Below are 18,609 nucleotides of genomic sequence, written 5' to 3' on the forward strand. Positions count from 1 at the left end.
AAACTCGAGTTAGTTTGATTTTGATCTGATCGGACATGGTGAAAGTTATAGACTCCAAAAATATTTTATATCATATTTAAATTATATCGTGTTCAATATTGAATAAACGTTAGGAGTATCAATGGGTGGTGGTTTTACTTTACCTTGGATGCTAGAAGCCACCCTAGGGTTAGCCCAAGGGGTAAATAATACCGCCAGTTCTTGCTCAGCCATACCTTTTTTAGAGGTAGGTAATGGTGGGGAAGCCTGTGATCATTATTATTAAGGGGAATTTTTATTCTTTAGGTTAAGAAATTCCCATGCTAATCTTGAATTCTTGCTTTAGCTAAAAGCAACAACAGTAGTATAATAGGATGGATATCTCTCAACTTCACTTCAAGCAGAAAAGGGGCAAGGCTTTTTGCTTAATACTATAATATGAACTCCTCTGGATCCCAACATACATACTATTTGACAATTTACAGAACATAAAAGACGTTCAAACTTTTGAGTATGGTTCTATCTGAAAATACGTTCATCATGAGAGATAAGAAAACCTTTACTCTGGTCTGATTTTAAGCTTGCTTGAGAGCACTATCCCCAGGAAATGTACACCTGGATGTCTCTTCCAACTACTGAAATATTCCTGACCATTGTTATTGCTGCTTTCAGCATGATTCTCTACATTCCTCTTCAAATAGTACAGTCCCGAGGACGCATATACCCTCCAGCACTGTATCAGTGCCTTCCACTGTTCAAAGAACTGCAACGTACTTTGTTTACAACTTAGAGGCTGCAGGGGGCCAAAGTTGATTCCTTCTTTATGGGCACAATCTGTTCATATAGATAAAAATATCACTAATAAGTAAGCAAAGACAGTTGTAACTGTATAATAAATGTAAATTGTGCAAGTTCAGACCAAACACTCTTTTGGCCTAAATTTATTACACAGCATGCCATAAGATGCCGTTTAATGCATACTTACAAAGCAGTAGTTTAGCTTCAATCATGTCCATGAGCCAATACTAAAATTTGTTCTTAAAATACATTAGAACTTAGCATTGTACAGAAGAGCCAACAAGTTTTGCATTAGTGATCAAATCAACTACAGTTTTCTAGACTGCCTTCTCCACGATACTCGAACTGTCGAGACAGAGGAATGCAATTAAATCCCTGATGATACTAAATTTCGGTGCATGTATAGATCCCGGCCTGAGAAACCAGAACAACTTTATGTGACAAAAACAGACACCTCTATACAATATATCTAACAATATATATATATAAGATCAGTAGCTTGATTCAGGTTATTTATCCATCTCCTTGAGCTACAGTGTTACATTCATGCACACAGAATAAACAATTTCTTGAAGAACAGAAAAATTTCTAGGAACAAACGGGATAAGTTTGCCCCATAACTTATTCCAACATAACGAGTATAACAGCTTTGAGAACATGAAAGTGCCCAACCTTACCGACATCAGAAACTTTTCACTACAAACACATGTTAACAGCATTTTTGGTTAAGAATACTGAAATGGATAAATCCATATATTCCCTTGCTTAGAAATCATAGTTCTCCAAAATTGGAAATAAAAGAAATGAAAATATCATTTTAATTTTTGAGGCTCTCCAAGTATATGCATCAAGTCATGAACATAAAGAAGACAATGAATTACCTCATTGCTCTCCATGAACATAAAGAACATAGTCCCACTAATCCCTCAGCTGGCTCAGCCAGCTTCCAAGAGAACTTCAAATTGCAAAGAACCAAATCCCTTTCTTCTCATGTAAAAGTTTTATACCCCTCGCTTGATGCAGGAGCCTTTCTTTGCTTTTCCAGTTCTCTCTGTGGGTTTCTTCCCCCTTTTTTTTTCTTTTTTATTTCCCTGATAAGGGATCACCGTTCACACTACTGAAAAGTATTGTACGGCAACGCTGTTCACAAATATTGCAGCAAATTTTACTTGTAAGAGTTCTTTTATGTCTTTAACATATTTTAAACAAATGACATTATTGCATCTTTTTTTTATATTTTAACCTTTTAAGGGAGAGATTTGATTCTTATTAGTAAGTAATATTTACTTGAGCAGGAAAATTTATAAGTTAATTAGATAATATTTACTTGCTTACTAATCTTTTAGAAGAATTTCATTCCTCGACCTTGCAAGAGATGCTGCACTTAGACTAGGTACAACGTGATATTGTATGAAAGAAAAAAACATAAAGCATAAAACCAAGCAAAAGATAAAAAGATAAACAGGGAAACAGGGAAACCCCAAGTTAATAGAAGGAAATATTCCAAATAAATAAGCTTGTTCACTGTTCAAGTAGATGAATCAGGCTTACTTGCATTACGATTGTCGTAACAAAACCAGAACACCTTTCAGCAAGTTCTTTGGAAACGCAAGTTGGAGTAGACTGTGAAATTACAGTAGAGACAATGTTGAGGCTAAACCCTCGCTCCATTTTTTACTTCTCATGAGGAATTATCAAGAAGCTAATGCAGCTCGAAGAGAATGCTCCGCCAACCTTAACCTAAATCCCAGTAAATGAGTGAGGCTCGCAACAAACACAAAAATAAAACTCAGCGTTTATAATTAGTAAGCATACAAGAAAGTGAATAGAAGCAATGCACATCTACGGGGCATTGGGGATCCGGAGAAGCCTAAAACAGAACTGTGAAATATTGCAAAACAGAGAGAATAAAGTAATAATCACCTCATATTCCTTCAAGCACTTTCATATCTTCCTATTTCATGGTTAAGAAACCAACCAGCAGCTTCAGCCATGCCAAAGTGACCTCTCCTTCACTTGATGAAGCAGTATCAGTAATGAAGTCGTATGAGTTCCACGGAATCCAACTACTACATTCGAGGATCATTTTCTATTATAATATACAGGTCTTATCACAGTATAGTTCTTCACAAAATTCAAAATCTTGCTTTCTTTAAGCATGCTGGTACTAGTAAAGATGGCAGCATTATTCTTACAACACGCTTTCAGTAATTCAAAATGGTATATTAGATCTTGAACCTACCGCCCACCCCCCAAAAAAAAAGTCTTTGTGGAGGCATTTAATACAAGGTTCAGCAATAAAGAATGAATTTTTACTCTGTTGCCACCAAAACTGAACAAAAAGTTTAGATTTTTACCAACAGTTTCGGTTTTAAATAAAAACCCAGACAGAAATTGCATTAAAAATAGGCAAAGGGTTAAAATTCTAAGTTGATAGTTATTGATGGAGAAGGATTAAAATAAGAGCTGATGTAAAATACTTACATAGATAGCGCAAGAAGTTTCAGGCGAATTGTTTAGTCATCGCAGAGAGAGCCAAATAGACTCGGAAGTAATAAGATATAAACGGTGGTTGTCATTTCTCAAGGAGCTTGACAGGTGGCGCTTGGTCATGCTCCATGACGGCAAACACTGTAGCAGGGCTGTAGAGGTGAGGGTTATGCAGGGATGTGGGCTTGGGCCGTATATCAAAGGCTGAAAGAAAGCTTCTAGGCCTGGAACTAAGTCAACAGACTCATATATTAGGGTTTCAAGTTTTAGCTCACTACCGATAAATTCTTCTTTGTTGCTCACTACTCTTTCGAGCTCAAATTACTGGGGAAGTCCCAACAAGCCGACTCTGCAGAGCAGTTTTGGTTTTCCTTGGTTGTTTTACTTTTCATTTAGCTTACTTTGTTTTGCTTTGGGTTACTGTTTTCTAATTTTAACACCGTCAAGGACTTTGTTGTTGGTTTTTAGGGTGGTCGGAGAATGAGATGATGAACTGAATGTTTCCCTATTGGTTTGATTGCCGTGATGATGGCATCTACAATGTATTAGCTCTATCTGATCATTCTCTTTACCTTTTGCAAATTGATGGCAATGTTTTTCTTTTTTTTTTGCTATTGTTTTTGACAAATTTTGAAACTTTGCTATTTCTCTCCTTGTTAAGTAATTGTGTGCTTTGCTTTTGGGCCCCGAAAATCAAAACAAACAGGAAAAAAAAAGAGGGAACCCCATTTGTACTCAGTTTACAACTTCTGAAAGCAACTTTAGGTCTTGGGAGAATGAAATGAGGACTGTGATATTGTTTCCCTATTGGTTTGATAGCCATGATGATGGCATCTTTAGTATTAGCTCTATCTGATCATTCTCTTAACAATATACGTTTCTCTTGAAAAAATTGATGGGTATCTTTCACTTGTTTATTTGTTAAGCCTGTGGTTTGATTACCCTGTGAATCACTAGTAAGTTGCAATGGAATTTGAAATGAGTAATTTTCTTGATTAGGGTTTGTGAATTTGTGATCAAATCACTTGTTTTCAGTTGGAGAAATCAAAATGAATTTTTAGGAAGTCAAATTCAAGCTCGAATATGAGCAAATCGAGCAAGCTGACTGTAATAATTCAATGTATGGTATGAGTAGTTTAAAATAGTGTCGGAAAATTGTCAATATTTAACTTGATGTCAAGCATGACAAACCGAGTTTTTTTTATTAGACGAACGAATTTGGTAGTTTAATTAGCAGCAGCATAGATCACTTGGTTAACATAAAATTATTCTTCAAAGAATGAATCGAGCCCTGATCTCGTCTGGTTATCTTATTGCTATCGATATCTAGATTTAGATAAATTAGGGATTAAATCCTTTTTTTTTCTAGAAAATAAAATATAGGGCTTGAACTAAGGTGCCCGCTTGAAATGAGATAGTGCAGGCCTGCCATCAAGCCCCTTGGTTCGATAATAGGTTATATATTCAAGACCTGTAGTTTCCCTGTATATTGGAGGGTTTTCTTCAGACAAAAGCTCTTTTATTGGTCCATATTGCCTCCCATCATTTGCAGGAAAGCAGAAACTCACAACCGACACCCTGGGACCGACCCGTCCAGCCAGCACTCTGTGCTCCACGCTTTTGAATTTGCCATTGCTGATCAGCTTCAATCACAGAAAATGGTCATAGTTAACTAAGTTATGCATTTAGTAACATATCGTCAATGTTTTGAACCTTATATTAGTTTTATTAATGAATTTACACTTGATTAAAATCAAAAGGTCGTCTGGCATACCTGCATTAAGTCTCCCAAATTTGCCATTACAGCTCCTTTCACCGTTGGAACATCAACCCACTTGTTCTGGTGAAGAACTTGAAGACCACCAATCTCATCTTGTAACAACAACGTCAAGAAATTTGGGTCGGTGTGTTTTCCTAAACCGAATGTCAGGTCTGGTTCAGCGCAAGCCGGGTAATAAATGAAAGAAGTGGAAGCAGAATTTAGGCACTCGATATTTTCGAGGAAGTCAGGGGTGAGCCCAAGAGCGTCTGAAAGCAATTCAGAGATGGTCTCCTTGAGTTGCATTATGTGTTTCAGGTACTCAGTCATGGCATCCCTGCACATAAAAGGTATACAATTAGTGGAATTAAGAAGGGAATGACTTGGCTGGGAAACGTTTCCTACCTGCAAACTTGAGGGATTTGTTCTTTCTGAAGCTCTTCAACATGGAAAAAGGTTAAAATGTCCCTCCATTGTGCCGAGGTCGATGCACTGAAATATCCATTGCTGTAGAACCTGACCCTTCTTTGGGCATCCAGTGAGTACCATGGTGCTTTCACCTCCTGGGGTTGCTCGTGGAACTGGCGTGCTCTGTCCAATATAGTTTCTTGCAAGGAAACTGGGAACCCATTGTTGATGACAAGGAAGCAACCCCATGTTTGAGCTGCTTGGCGTATGTTGTTGACAATCTGGATTCGCTGCCCACTCTCTAAGCCATTCAAGTCGATTACAGGAACCTGGAGATGAGTGGTACAAGTGGTTTGTAAAGATGATTGATCCTCTTCCGGCTTGATGAATATTCTAGGAATCTTTGCAAGTCCGGAATCCACAAGCCCTTTCACTCCAGCTTTTGTGTCAAGGAATTCCTTCAGCTCTTTTGCATAGTCATATTTGTCAACGCCATTAGAGGTCTCCATGACCATGAATTCCAAATTGTCAATAAGTCCTTTATTTTGGTTGCGTAATTTGAGTGTTTTATCCACTTGAACAAAGAATGATATTTAAGGACTGTAACAGGGAAAAGTGGAACGTTTTGGTTTATCGAGTAACAGTGAGAATTTAATGTCTTGAAGTTTCTTTTTCAGTTACAATAAACAATGTGATTCTTATTTCAAAAAAAACAAAACAATGTGATTCGTATTTTCCCAGAAGTCTTTGCTATAGGGGTAAATTATATAAATGGTCAACCAATTATTAAAAATTTTCATTTTAAGCAACTAAATAAAATAACTCGTTATTTTATGTGTTCGATAAACCGATAAAATTGAAACACGAAGCTTTAGCTTTGGTTTCTTTGTTTCACCATCATCATCGTCCTTCATCATCCCCGCAACACTGAAACCCCCATCGTCATCTCTTCGACACCAGCCCCTAAGATTTCTCTAACAACCGCTCCTATGTATGCTTCTCCAATTGCTTCTTTGCTGTCAACAGCTACTCCTCCATCTTCACCCCTTGAATCTTCTCCAACTTCCTCTCTTTCTACTTCTCTCATGCTCTTGTTGGTTCTCCCAACGATGGTTGGCTTCATCTCTTTAACTGGAGCAAGTAGGCCTTGAAGCTATTGGTTTAGCTATGTCTCTCCTCCCTACTTTAACCTCCATTTCAGTAAGTTTGTGTATTACATTTCACTTTAGCATAATGTGAAAGTTCCCTCTCACAGATTAAACATTGAAGTTCCCTTTCAACGGTATTTGATGGATGACCCGCCAATATGATTGCAGAGATCAATGCCATGTTCAGCAGTGGCATTAATAGACGAAACTAGAAAATAGGAATTAGCAGATGACATGGTAACAAGTGAATGTTACTCAGGTGATGTAACAGTTCTCTGCTTTTTCTATTGCTTACGAAAACAATATTTGACCAATATTTTGCATCATATTTGAACTTCATAACATTTCTAGGCAATGCTTAAAACACTGCATTTATCCTTTTTATAAGAGAGATGAGAAATGAGATTGTTGGAGCCAAGAAATCATAGCTTTTTACCATACCATGAGTTAAAAGGATTTTTAAGCTAATTTTCACATTATGAAAATCATGTTCTAGAGAAATAGTCACTGAAACATACAGTAGCTTTCAATTCTTGATAGGCTAACACCTTCTCAGCTATTCAACATGCTTTAACCATAGACAGACACAAAATGAAGGGATAGTTTGGTTTTTTTTTTATCAAACTCCTACAAAAAAAAAATCCAATACCAAAAACACCGAAAAGTACACACTAAATAAGATTGGGCACAAAAACTGACCAACATTTGCAGGAATGATGATCACAATAGACTTAGATCGATTGCTGAATATGCTGCATGGAGGTGTCATCCACATTAGATGGCTCATGTTCCATGTATTGCCTCCTGCTTTGGTGAGACAACTGAAGCCCCTTGGAAAATTGACTGTTAATAGGCTCTGGGATTTGAGCCAAACCTAGATGAGGCAGCATCTCCTGGGAGCTACTACCGGAGTAGTTGCCCTTGAAACCCCAAGAGGCATTTGAGTAAGGATTCGTAACTGCAGCATAAGGCATTGATGGTTGAGACATTGAAGAAAGTTCAGTGGTTTACTGCTAAGATGTCTTGCAACAGCTAATAGTTTTGTCGTTCAAACTCATATTCATGCAACCTTCTTTCCAAACATTTCTATAGTTTATATAACCCTGCTGCTTGTAGGTCTAATATGTCGATTTTGAGCTTTGCATTACCTTCTCAAGAACAGTAGTATTTTCGAGTGTTGAGGTCAAGGAGTGGTGTATAAATTGGGTTTTTAAGGCACGTTATGCTAAAGTGAAATAAAATACACAAACTTACTGAAATAGAGGTTAAAGAAGTACAGAGGAGAGTCATAGCTAAATCAGTAGCCTCAAGGCCTGCTTGCTCCCAGTTAAAGAGATGAAGCTAACCATCACTGGGAGAACCAACAAGAGCATGGGAGAAGCAGGAAGAGAGGAAGTTGGAGAAGATTCAAGGGGTGAAGATTGTTAAGAAATGGCTTACATGTAGCTAAGTTTTTTTTTTGTTGCATGCATGTTGCAGCACGACAACATGGTGTCTTTAATTATTTTTTTGTTAGTTAGTTACATTTGAACTAAGTTAGTAAGATGTTTGTTGTGATTAGGTGCTGATTGACTTGATTAAATCAACTTATCTATGTGTACAAGTTTAGTTTTATGAGTTTCAAGGTGTTTTAGTAGTGTTAGGTAAGTATTAGATGATAGTTTTTTTCTACTCAAGCTGATTGCTTGTTTATATGTAAGCTTTAGTTGACATCTATGTATGATGAATTTTTTTTAGCCATTTTTCTTCTCTATTTTGGTCCTAAAACAAGCACTTATTCTTCTTTTTTTATTTAAAAACACCAACAATTGGTATCAAAAGCCTATTTCTTAGAGGGCTATTTCTCTTTTATGTTCTCAAGTCAATATGTCTTCATCCGGTTTCTCTCTAACTCCACCATTAATGTTCAATGATGAAAACTACCACATTTGGGTAGTAAAAGGAAGACCTACCTGCAAGCATTTGACCTATAGGAGGTGACAAAAGCTGATCTTGAACCACCACCCTAGAGAGCTAACCCAACGGTAGCTCAAATCAGGCAACACTTTGATGATAGAGCCAAAAGATACAAGGCAATGTCCTGCCTTCAAAATAGTGTGTCGGACTTGACTTTTACAAGGATTATAGCGTATGATACTCCAAAGTAAGCTTGGGACAAGCTTAAAGAGGAGTTTCAAGGCACTAAGAAAATAAGACAGCAACAACTTATCAATTTGAGGAGGAATTTTAAAAACTTGAAGATGAAGGAGACCGAGACAGTTAAGCAATACTCAACAAGATCATGGTTGTTGTGAACAATATAAGACTACTTGGGGACCAATTCGGTGAAAGCAGAATAGTGGAAAAGGTTATTGCAACATTACCTAAGAGATATGAAGCCAATATTTCTTCCTTGGAAGACTCGAAAGATTTGTCAACAATTTCTTTAATTGAGCTAATCAATGCACTCTATGCTCATGAACAAAGAAGAGCCAACAGACATGAGAAGCATCATGAAGGTGGATTTCAAGTCAAAAGTAAAGGAAGCTCAAGCTTCTCTAGTTACAAAGGGAAGAAGAGTTGGTCAGACAACAAAGAGAAGTCTAAAAGAAGTGGTGGAAAAAAAAAGAATCCACCATGCTCTCATAGTAAAAAGACTACTCGGAAGCAATTAGGCCATGTTGAAAAAGTTTGCAAAAACAAAGGCCAACAAAAATAATAGCAACCACAACAACTAAACTCTCCTGAAGTAGCTGAAGAAAGCCATGCTTAGGAGGAGCAAGTATTTGCAATTTCTTGTTTTGCAATCAGGAGAAAGAACATAAAAAGGTGGTTGACTGATAGTAGTTGTTCCAAACACATGACTCATGATGCCAGCATTTTCAAGTGGACTGACAGTAACTTCAACTCCAAGGTGAAAGTTGGCGATGGATAGTATATCAAAGCAGAAGAAAAATGAGATATGTTGATTGACACTCCTTCAGGTACTAAACTTATCTCAAATGTTCTTTTAGTACCTGAAAGAAATAGAAATCTACTAAGTATTGGTCAATTATTCGAGAAAGGGTATTTGATTGTGTTTAAGAACAAAGAATACCTGATTAGTGATTCAAGTGGATGTAAGCTTATGTCAGTGGCCACGACTGATAAGAGTTTTTTTGTTGACTGGAATAAAGCTACTACTAGTGCTTATACAACTACATTGGATGAGTCTGAATTGTGGCATAGAAGGATGAGCCATGTCAATTATAGATCCTTACTTCAGTTATCCAATGAGGATTTGATTAACAACTCTAAAAAAGTGGTTGAGCAACAAGGTGTTTGTGAAGTGTGTTAGTTGGGAAAATAAGCTAGGCTTCTATTTCCAGCAAACAAGGCCTGGAGGGCCTCTGAAAAACTACAGTTAGTTCACACTGATATGTGTGGTCCTATGGAGACTCAATCTTTGACTAGTAGCATGTATTTGATCCATTTTCATTGATGATTATTCTAGGTTTTGTTGTGTAATACCCAATTTTAGCACAGGCTCACAAAAAATAATAAAATCAAAATAATAAAACAAAGTCTAAGTCCAGTACAAAATTATATCATTTGGCCCGATCGGAATGACCCATTACTTGAAAAGGTTGAAGGTCCATCTACAAGCTTATGGAAACATAATCTTCAAGTATATGCAATCTTAGATATGATATATGCAATCTTAGATATGATATGCAATCTTAGAAGATATGATTTTATAATCTTAGAGATTTAATTTGTAGATACCCTTTAATCTTAGCCGTTGATGTAATTGATCTGTACCGTTGGATTTGGGGAGGCTCAACTATAAATAGAGGCCTCTCCCTTCATTGTAAAGGGGGGAGTGGGGAGTAATAATAATTCTTAAGAGTATTCACTCAAATTTATCTCTCTCTTGCGTTCTTATTTTCTGTGACTTGTTCTTATTTTGTTGATTTGTGTATAATTTATTTATTGATTTGTATATTGTTGATTTCAAATCTCTTTTTCCCTTTTTATTCATTTTCAAATTCATTATTTTCAAATTTATTTACATTTTATTTTGCCTTATATATTTTTTATTTTATACTCTTTGTTTTAAATTCATTGGTCTTTTATTATTGATGCTATTTAATCCTCTATTTGTTATTTTTTTATTATTAAATTAATTATTTTAATATTATTAATACTATTATGTGGCATCATTAATCTTGTATCATTATTATTTACTTTTTTATGCCTTTAAATTTTAAATTTTGTTATATATATGCACGTATACATACATACATACATAAGTTTTATAATATATACATATATGTACACTTTTTTTAATTTTTTATAAATATATATATACACATACTTTTATATATTTTCTATGTTTCATAATTTTATATACATACTTATATTTCTTTTTACATATTAAAATATGTATATATATTTTTAATTTTTTTAATTTTTTATAATTCACATACATATATATATTTCTTATATGTACATATATATATTTTTATATTTTATAATTTTTATCTATTTTCTTTGTTATTATTATTGCTTTACTTGATGTTTATTTATTTATTTATTTATTCACATGACCATTATTATCATTATTATATTCTTTAAATGTTTCGGTTTTATTTGTTTATTTACTTGATATTGTGCATACATGATTGATTTGTTTTTTATCTTTTCACTATTATTATTATTATTATTATTATTATTATTATTATTATTATTCTTGTTCTTGATCATGCTATTTATATTTATATTATCACAATTGTTACTCCATTATATAATTGTTACCCAAATTCGTATAAAGAGAAAATTTTGAAAAATAAAGGCAATAATCGGTATTTGAAACATTTGAGAAGATTGAGCCCTAACGTATTGGGTTCCAACTCTTTTGTTGAATCTGAATAATTGAGAATGCTCTTTAATCAAAATATAAATAAAAAGCTCATTATCGAGAATTCAATACTTTGTGTCCGAACCCGTTTTTCTGAATTTCGTGGACTAAAATCATTATTTTAATAAAGTCAAATTGCTTATTAAAAATAACCACTTTTTGAGGTGACCCGATCACACCTAAATAAAAAGGATCGGTAGCGACTCCCATTTTCATTTTTTTTTCAAAATCCAAGTCGACCCCGTTTTTCTAAATAAAAAATGGTTTCGACAGTTGGGTTTATTTCTTCAAAATGAAGTCAAAAGTTGTTTCTGTATTTTGGGAGTTCAAAGCAACATTTGAGACTCAATCAGGTTGCAAGCTCAGAATTGTAAGGTCAAACAATAGGACAGAGTACACTTTTAATTTGTTTCAAAAGTTTTGTGAAGAGTCAAGGGTTGAACATCAACTCACCAACACCTATACACCTTAGCAAAATAGTGTTAGTGAAAGAAAGAATCGAACCCTGATGGATATGGCCAGATGTCTCATGTTTGAAAGAAACTTGCAAAAAAAATTCTGGGCTGAAGCAGTAGACACTGCTGTCTATCTTCAAAACAAGCTACCAACCAAAGCCTTGCTGGATAAAACTCCCTTTGAAGCCTAGTTTGGATTCAAACTTTTAGTTGCACACTTAAAAATATTTGGTTGTATCTGTTATGCACATGTTCTTACTATTAATAGGGACAAATAAAGAAGGCTTAATCTAGCATCTTTTTAGGCTATAGCAGTGTCAATAAGGGCTACAGAATACTTGATCCATTAACTTACAAGGTTTGTGTAAGTAGGGGTGTAGTGTTTGATTAGAAGTCAACATGGAACTGGGATAAAGTTGAGCCAGAAAATGTTACTGAAGATTTAGTAACTTGGAGAAATGAAGCTGATCAGTTTGAGCAAGAAATGGATTTTGATGATTTACCTATCAAAGGAACCAAATTAATTAGTGAGGTGTATGAAAGGGCTGACATAACTGCTATTGAGCCATTCAATTATAAAGAAGCAGAAGCATTACAAGGCTGGAAGAAAGCAATATTGGATGAAATGAAAATGGTACACAATAATCAAACCTCAGAGCTGGTTGAAAGGGCAGTTCACAAGAAAGTCATAAAGGTAAAATGGGTGTTTAGAGCCAAGCACAATGTTGATGTCACCTTAAACAAGCTGAAGGCAATGTTGGTTGTGAAGGGTTTCAGCCAAAGGTATGGATTTGACTACTTTGAGACCTTTGCACTTGTGGCAAGATTAGATACCATAAGACTTTTGCTTGCCTTGACAGCTCAAAGGCAGTGGAAGATACATTAACTTGATGTGAAGTTTGCCTTCTTTAATGGATTCCTCAAGGAGGAGATATATGTTGAACAACCGATGGTTTCAAGGTGGTTGGTGAAGAAAAAAAAGTGTACAAGCTTAAAAAGGCTTTGTATAGCTTAAAACAGGCTCCAAAGGCTTGGTATGATAGAATTGACAACTATTTGTCAAGCTTGGGATTCGAAAGAAGCATCAGTGAGCCAACTTTATATGTGAAGAAAGGTGGAGATGAAATTATTCTAATAGTCTCCTTGTATGTGGATGACATGCTAGAGACTAATGGAAGTGATGAATTTTTAGCTGAGTTCAAAAGGCAAATAGAAAATGTATTCGAAATGTCTGATCTAGGTGAAATAACCTACTTTCTTGGTATGGAGGTATCTCAAACTTAGCAGGGCATTTTTATAAGTCAGAAGGCTTTTGCCTTGAAGATCTTGAACAAATTTTGTATGAAAAATTACAAAACAACTAGTACTTCAGTTGCTATTGGTGAAAAACTTACGAGCCAAGGTGATTTTGAAAGGGTAAATGAATTTGATTATAGAAGCCTTGTGGGGTGTTTACTCTATTTAACAGCCTCAAGACCTGATATTGTATTTCATGTTAGTCTTTTGTCCAGATTCATGCATTGTTGTAATGTGACTCACTTTTAAGTAGCAAAAAGAGTTCTGAGATACATCAAAGGGACTCTAAGCTATGGAGTCAAGTTCACCAAGGCTGATGACATGAAACTTGTTGGTTTTACAAATAGTGATTGGGCTAGATCCTTTGATGACATGAAAAGTACCTCAGGGTACATGTTCACCTTAGGATCAATTGTTTTTTGTTGGAGTTCAAAAAAGCAAACCATTGTAGCTCAATCAGGAGTTGAGGTTGAATATGTTGTAGCTGCTACAATTGTTAATCAAGCTATTTGGCTGAGGAAACTTTTGGTTGATTTGAATTTGCACCAAAGAGAAGCAACAAAGATTAAATGTGACAATCAATCTGCTGTTAGAGAATCTAATGTTTCATGGTAAAACTAAACATTTCAAGATTAAGTTTCATTTTGTCAGAGAAGTGGAGCAATCACATAAGATCAATGTGGTTCATTGCAGTTTTGAAAATCAATTGGCATACATCTTGACAAAACCTTTTGGGACAGCAAGGTTCGAGAATTTAAGAGCCAAACTGGGAGTTTGCAGCATGAAAGCCAAGGAGAGTTAAGAAATGACTTATATGCAGCTAAGTCTGTTTTTTTTTGTTGCATGCATGTTGCAGCACGACAACATGATGTCTGATGTCTTTAGTTGTTTTTTTTTTGTTACTTAGTTACATATGACCTAAGTTAGTAAGATGTTTGTTGTGATTAGGTGTCGATTGACTTGATTAAATCAGCTTATCTATGTGCACAAGTTTAGTTTTATGAGTTTTAAGATGTGTTCGTGGTGTTAGGTAAGTATTAGGTGATTTTTTTTACTCAAGTTGATTGCTTGTTTATATGTAAGCTTCAATTGACATCTATGTATGATGAAATTTTTTCAGCCATTTTTCTTCTCTGTTTTGGTCCTAAAACAAGCATGTAACGCCCAAAAAATTTAATAGTTTAATTGTGAGAATCTGCAATAATTAAAATCCTATATCTCTGGTTTTGTGCTCTGTTTTTGTGTTTAAGGTCTGGAGTCCGAGTTGTGTTACTAAAAGTTTTGTTATTTTTAAACAACTCTTATCCATGTGTTAGGTGGTTAAGTGCGATTCTGGGGAAATCGATGACAAGAATGAGCCTGTTGGTTCACTGGTTAAGCATCTGTCTGTATTATGTCTAGTTTCAAGTTCGAACCCCATCGTACGCATTAGGAAATATATTTTTCGCAAATTCCGGAATGGGTGGTGGTTATTTTAAAACATTCTAAGAAAATGTTATCGTTCTTTTATTTTTCGAAAATCTTAGTTCTTGTTTTTTTTTCTGTTCTTCCTTCTTTTATTTTTCTTTTTTCCTGCAATCGATTTTATGTGAATTGGGAAGTCTTGCTGCTTATAAGGTTGATATTGAGTAAGTTCCGCTGTGATTTTCTTTCGTTTGCGATTCCGTTGTGTTAGCACTTTTCTGTTGGAGCGAGATTTTGCTCGTTTACTTGACGTTCTGTTAAACATTCGATTGGTTACTTTGTTTAGGCAAGGATATTGCAAGGGACGTTAATCCACCGTGTTAGTTTATTTTCTTCTGTTTCGTGCGAGGTGAATGTACGAATTGAGTTGGAATTGCGTCGAGTTTTCTGACATAATCTTAGCGGTGGGTTAATTTTGCTAAATATTGAAATTGATGGTGTAATTGGTTGTTGAATGATTAATTAGGTTCTAAGTAGTCTCCGTGTTGTTTCCCCGTCAAAACAAAACCAGGTGTGTACAAGAAACCTTAATTTTGCAAGTTTTGGGTCACCGAAAATGGTGGCTGTCGACGCCACACGGGCGTGTGGCAGGCCGTGTGATCGGTCGTGTAACTCACTGTTCATCGAATTGGAGCCACATGGTACATGATTCACACAGGCATGGGACACGGGCATGTGTCTAGGCCATGTAACTCGCTATTTATGACTTAGGGCCACACGGGTAAGCACACAGACGTGTGCCTAGGCCGTGTAAGTCATACGGGTAAGGACATGATCGTGTGTCCAAGCCGTGTAACTCTCTATTTACATGTTAAAACCACACGAATAGAGGGCATGGGAGTGTGCCTAGGTCATATGAGCCACACGGGCAAGGACATGGCCGTGTGTCCAGGCCATATGGCATTATAAAAGAGGCTCGAAACCCTTTTTTGAGGCCGTAAATATGGTTTATGATTGATAATGATTTCCCCATTGTATGAATGATCTGAATTTGATTGAATGAGAACTCTCTGATATTCTGTAATAGATATATGATTATTATAATTGTAAGTGTATTGTGGATAACTGCACTCTGCATTTGCATGGGTTGGGATGTTATGAAGAAGGAAGTAATCTGCTTTGCAACCACTATGTAAATAGTTTTGATTCTGGTGCTTTGACGCATTATGATCCAGCAGCTAAGCTGTGTTACTGTAAACGATTCAAATAGACACTTTGTGGTGTGTAGGGATGGATGGGCATTGAATGTACTTAACGGTGTGTTGGGATGATCGAAGATAGTGTGTAGCGGATGGGGTTTAAGAATATCTGCAATATATATATATGAATTTGCATATGTATAAATATCTGTATACAACTGATCTGTTTTGAATCTGAGCTGTAAATAATTCTGTACCGAACCGAATCTCTAAACTTGGAATTACTTTATAAAAGAATACTAATTGAATAAACTTAAATTTCTTTTACGCACTGAGTTCACAACTCATTTTGTTTTGATTGGATTTTAGGTAATCTCCAATCTTGAACGGGTCAACGCAGTGGATGCTCAGTTAAATGTTTACCTTTCTTTAAGTAGTATATTAGGATTTCGATAACTATATTAGGATGAATCTAGAAGATCATATACTTAATTTGTTTTATGATGAATGTGTTATGAAGCATGATTTAACTTTATTGTGTTGTTGTGTGACGATAACTGATAAGATAACTCCCAAAATTTGGGCTGGACGTCCAAGCCGGGTTTAGAGTGTTACAAAGCACTTGTTCTTCTTTTTATTCAAAAACACCAACAAAGATGGAGGAGTAGCGGTTGACGGTGGAGAAGCAATTAGAGAAGCATATATAGAAACGGTTGTCAGAGGAGGCTGGTGTTGGAGAAGAAGATAATGATGGGGACATGGGGTTTCAACTGATGTTGCAGGGATGACAAAGGATGGTGACGATGGTGAAACAAAGAAACCAAAACTAAAGCTATGTGTTTCAATTTGATTGGTTTTGGTTTAGAAATGAAAGTTGAAATAGAAATTTAAATACTAGATTTAATTTTTAAAATTCATGTGAGATTTTCATTTAACATTTTAATGAAGATGTGTTTAAATTGTAAATTTTTTATTTATATGATTAAAATGAAAATTTTTAACAAATATCATTTAATTTCTAAGAGATTATGATTACTTTTAACCTGTAATAAGGCTGATTTAATGGCTTTAGGTTACCGAGGTGTAGGTAAGGGTTTATGGTCATGAATAGAACTGGGCTTAGTTCATTATCATAAATCAATGATAATTCTATTTATATAAAAAAAAAGAATATCAATAATACAATTACGAAATTACTGAAAGAAATAAAAGTCAAATAATTATATTCAAGGTTTCGTACTTTTGTAGGAATAAACAATATTTCTCATAGTTTTCCAGGAACTGATTCACTTAGAAACAACTTGCTGCAAAATCAATTAGACTTTTTTTTTAAATGAATATATAAATTTGGGGCTCATATATTCTTTTAAACAGATCCCGTTCAACATCAGGGTTAATACAATTTTCAAATGCACTTCTAGAAAGCAGGATATGTGCGACAGTGTGAGTTCCATGTACTGATAATGGAATTCAGCCGAGCCGCGTATAAGAATATAATATCTTTGATGATGATGATGATGGTGATGATCATATTCATTGGTAGAAATGGAAACATGAAATATCACTCACACTCTCGCAGGAAACAGAGGAATGCGATTCTTTCAAGAACTGGAAGATGGAGACATCCACTTATATTTTATTTTGGGGAAACAGATTTATGTTCAGATGCCACACATAGTGAAAAAACAACAAAGCCAGAATGGCCAAGTTGAAACCTCCTTTAACACTTCTTCCCATAATCTGAAAGCATTTGTTTGCCTCGTTAACACATGCATCCTGTTTTATTTCAAAAGACAAACAGGATTCGTTGCATTTTCTATGCATCAAAATATGTTTTTTTTACATTGTATTTTGGTATCTCGGAGCATCAATTTTGATCTCCAACTAGTCTTTAATTTCCATCCCAAGTCCGAATCTTAATCAATACATTATGAGTGGCTATAAGCTGGAGTTGTGATGCTTCCTTTCGCTTATTTTATTGGTAACTTTCATGGCTGACTACATGGCAAGTAATGCTCCCACTCTGCAAAGACCTAAAAAAACTGGGATTGACTTCCATTAGGATCCTCTTCTAGAACCTAGAGGAATCCAACATGGAGATGACTCAGGGGAGGATTTGGAGCTTGCTCATTCCACCGCAATGCTGATTCTGCTATTTATCATATTTATGGTTTGGTGTATAATGAAATGTGATGAAAAGGGTTTTATATAACTCATATTCCTATAAAAAGTTAAATCTGATGCATAATAGCATTACTTTCTGATGCAGGTCTCTTTTTTTGTGTATAAAATAATTGAGAAACATTGTTCGATTATCAAAAGATGAAACTAATTTAAACAGAGTAAAAGGCAGTGATTGGAAGCACCAAAGATTGTCTCACTCCCACTTTTCTGCTCCAAAATAATGGAGGGGAAGAAAAGACTAAACAGCAAGAAGAATATTTAATTTCAAGTTATTATTGCGCTTAATCGGTGCTCCAACTTGCAAAATTATTCCTACTTTCTTGTTTAAGTATCTGAGGATAACAGGTAATCAGATTCCACAAACGCCAATCCCTCCAGCGAATAATACATTCAGTATCACTGGAACATTTGCAAAGTTCACTTTCCAAGATTTTCACACCCTCAACCACGCTTTTCATTTTATTTAAAGTATTCGTGTCCGACACATATTAGAACATGAGTAACAAGTTGAGCACATTTGTCACCATGGCCCAAACTTTAAAACTGTAATGAAAAGGGCTTGTGAATTTGGAAAAAGGAGTAATAACAAAGATGGTGAAAATGATACAAA

The 18,609-nt window shown here is 35.3% G+C and overlaps 1 protein-coding gene, 1 long non-coding RNA gene and 2 other non-coding genes across 17 annotated transcripts; 2 read left to right on the forward strand and 2 right to left on the reverse strand.

Annotated features, from left to right (window-relative positions):
• Positions 1–374: 374 nt before the first annotated feature.
• On the reverse strand, positions 375–5,949 carry LOC107924428 (1-aminocyclopropane-1-carboxylate oxidase homolog 1). Of its 14 annotated transcripts, XM_041106126.1 has the most exons (8): positions 5,432–5,949; positions 5,042–5,363; positions 3,262–4,910; positions 2,701–2,846; positions 2,329–2,517; positions 1,659–1,917; positions 965–1,191; positions 375–813 (listed from the first exon to the last, which is right to left on the reverse strand). In XM_041106126.1, the coding sequence occupies exons 1-3, from the start codon at positions 5,947–5,949 to the stop codon at positions 4,659–4,661; spliced, it is 1,092 nt and encodes a 363-aa protein (XP_040962060.1). In that variant the 3' UTR covers positions 375–813; positions 965–1,191; positions 1,659–1,917; positions 2,329–2,517; positions 2,701–2,846; positions 3,262–4,658. The 14 variants fall into 14 exon arrangements, with proteins under 14 accessions (XP_040962060.1, XP_040962059.1, XP_040962057.1 ...); XM_041106125.1 differs by lacking the exon at positions 965–1,191 and having other exon boundaries at positions 2,701–2,787; XM_041106123.1 differs by lacking the exon at positions 965–1,191 and having other exon boundaries at positions 2,701–2,792.
• LOC121224009 (small nucleolar RNA Z102/R77) lies at positions 3,746–3,832 on the forward strand. The gene has a single exon (XR_005921472.1). It is a non-coding gene; the product is annotated as a small nucleolar RNA Z102/R77 (small nucleolar RNA).
• LOC121224010 (small nucleolar RNA Z102/R77) lies at positions 4,042–4,129 on the forward strand. The gene has a single exon (XR_005921473.1). It is a non-coding gene; the product is annotated as a small nucleolar RNA Z102/R77 (small nucleolar RNA).
• A 1,076-nt stretch (positions 5,950–7,025) lies between the features above and the next one.
• Positions 7,026–9,873, reverse strand: LOC121223766 (uncharacterized). The gene is made up of 2 exons (XR_005921112.1): positions 9,659–9,873; positions 7,026–9,578 (listed from the first exon to the last, which is right to left on the reverse strand). It is a non-coding gene; the product is annotated as an uncharacterized lncRNA (long non-coding RNA).
• Positions 9,874–18,609: the final 8,736 nt, after the last annotated feature.

Source organism: Gossypium hirsutum, chromosome D11, assembly GCF_007990345.1.
Source record: "Gossypium hirsutum isolate 1008001.06 chromosome D11, Gossypium_hirsutum_v2.1, whole genome shotgun sequence".
NCBI lineage: Eukaryota > Viridiplantae > Streptophyta > Magnoliopsida > Malvales > Malvaceae > Gossypium > Gossypium hirsutum.

Coding starts and splice junctions, on each gene's coding strand:
- LOC107924428 (XM_041106118.1), bottom strand. CDS start 5,949: ATGGTCATGGAGACCTCTAATGGCGTTGACAAATATGACTATGCAAAA. Junction 5,364..5,431: donor CAAATCCCTCAAGTTTGCAG/GTAGGAAACGTT, acceptor TTTTATGTGCAG/GGATGCCATGACTGAGTACC. Junction 4,911..5,041: donor ATTTGGGAGACTTAATGCAG/GTATGCCAGACG, acceptor CTGTGATTGAAG/CTGATCAGCAATGGCAAATT.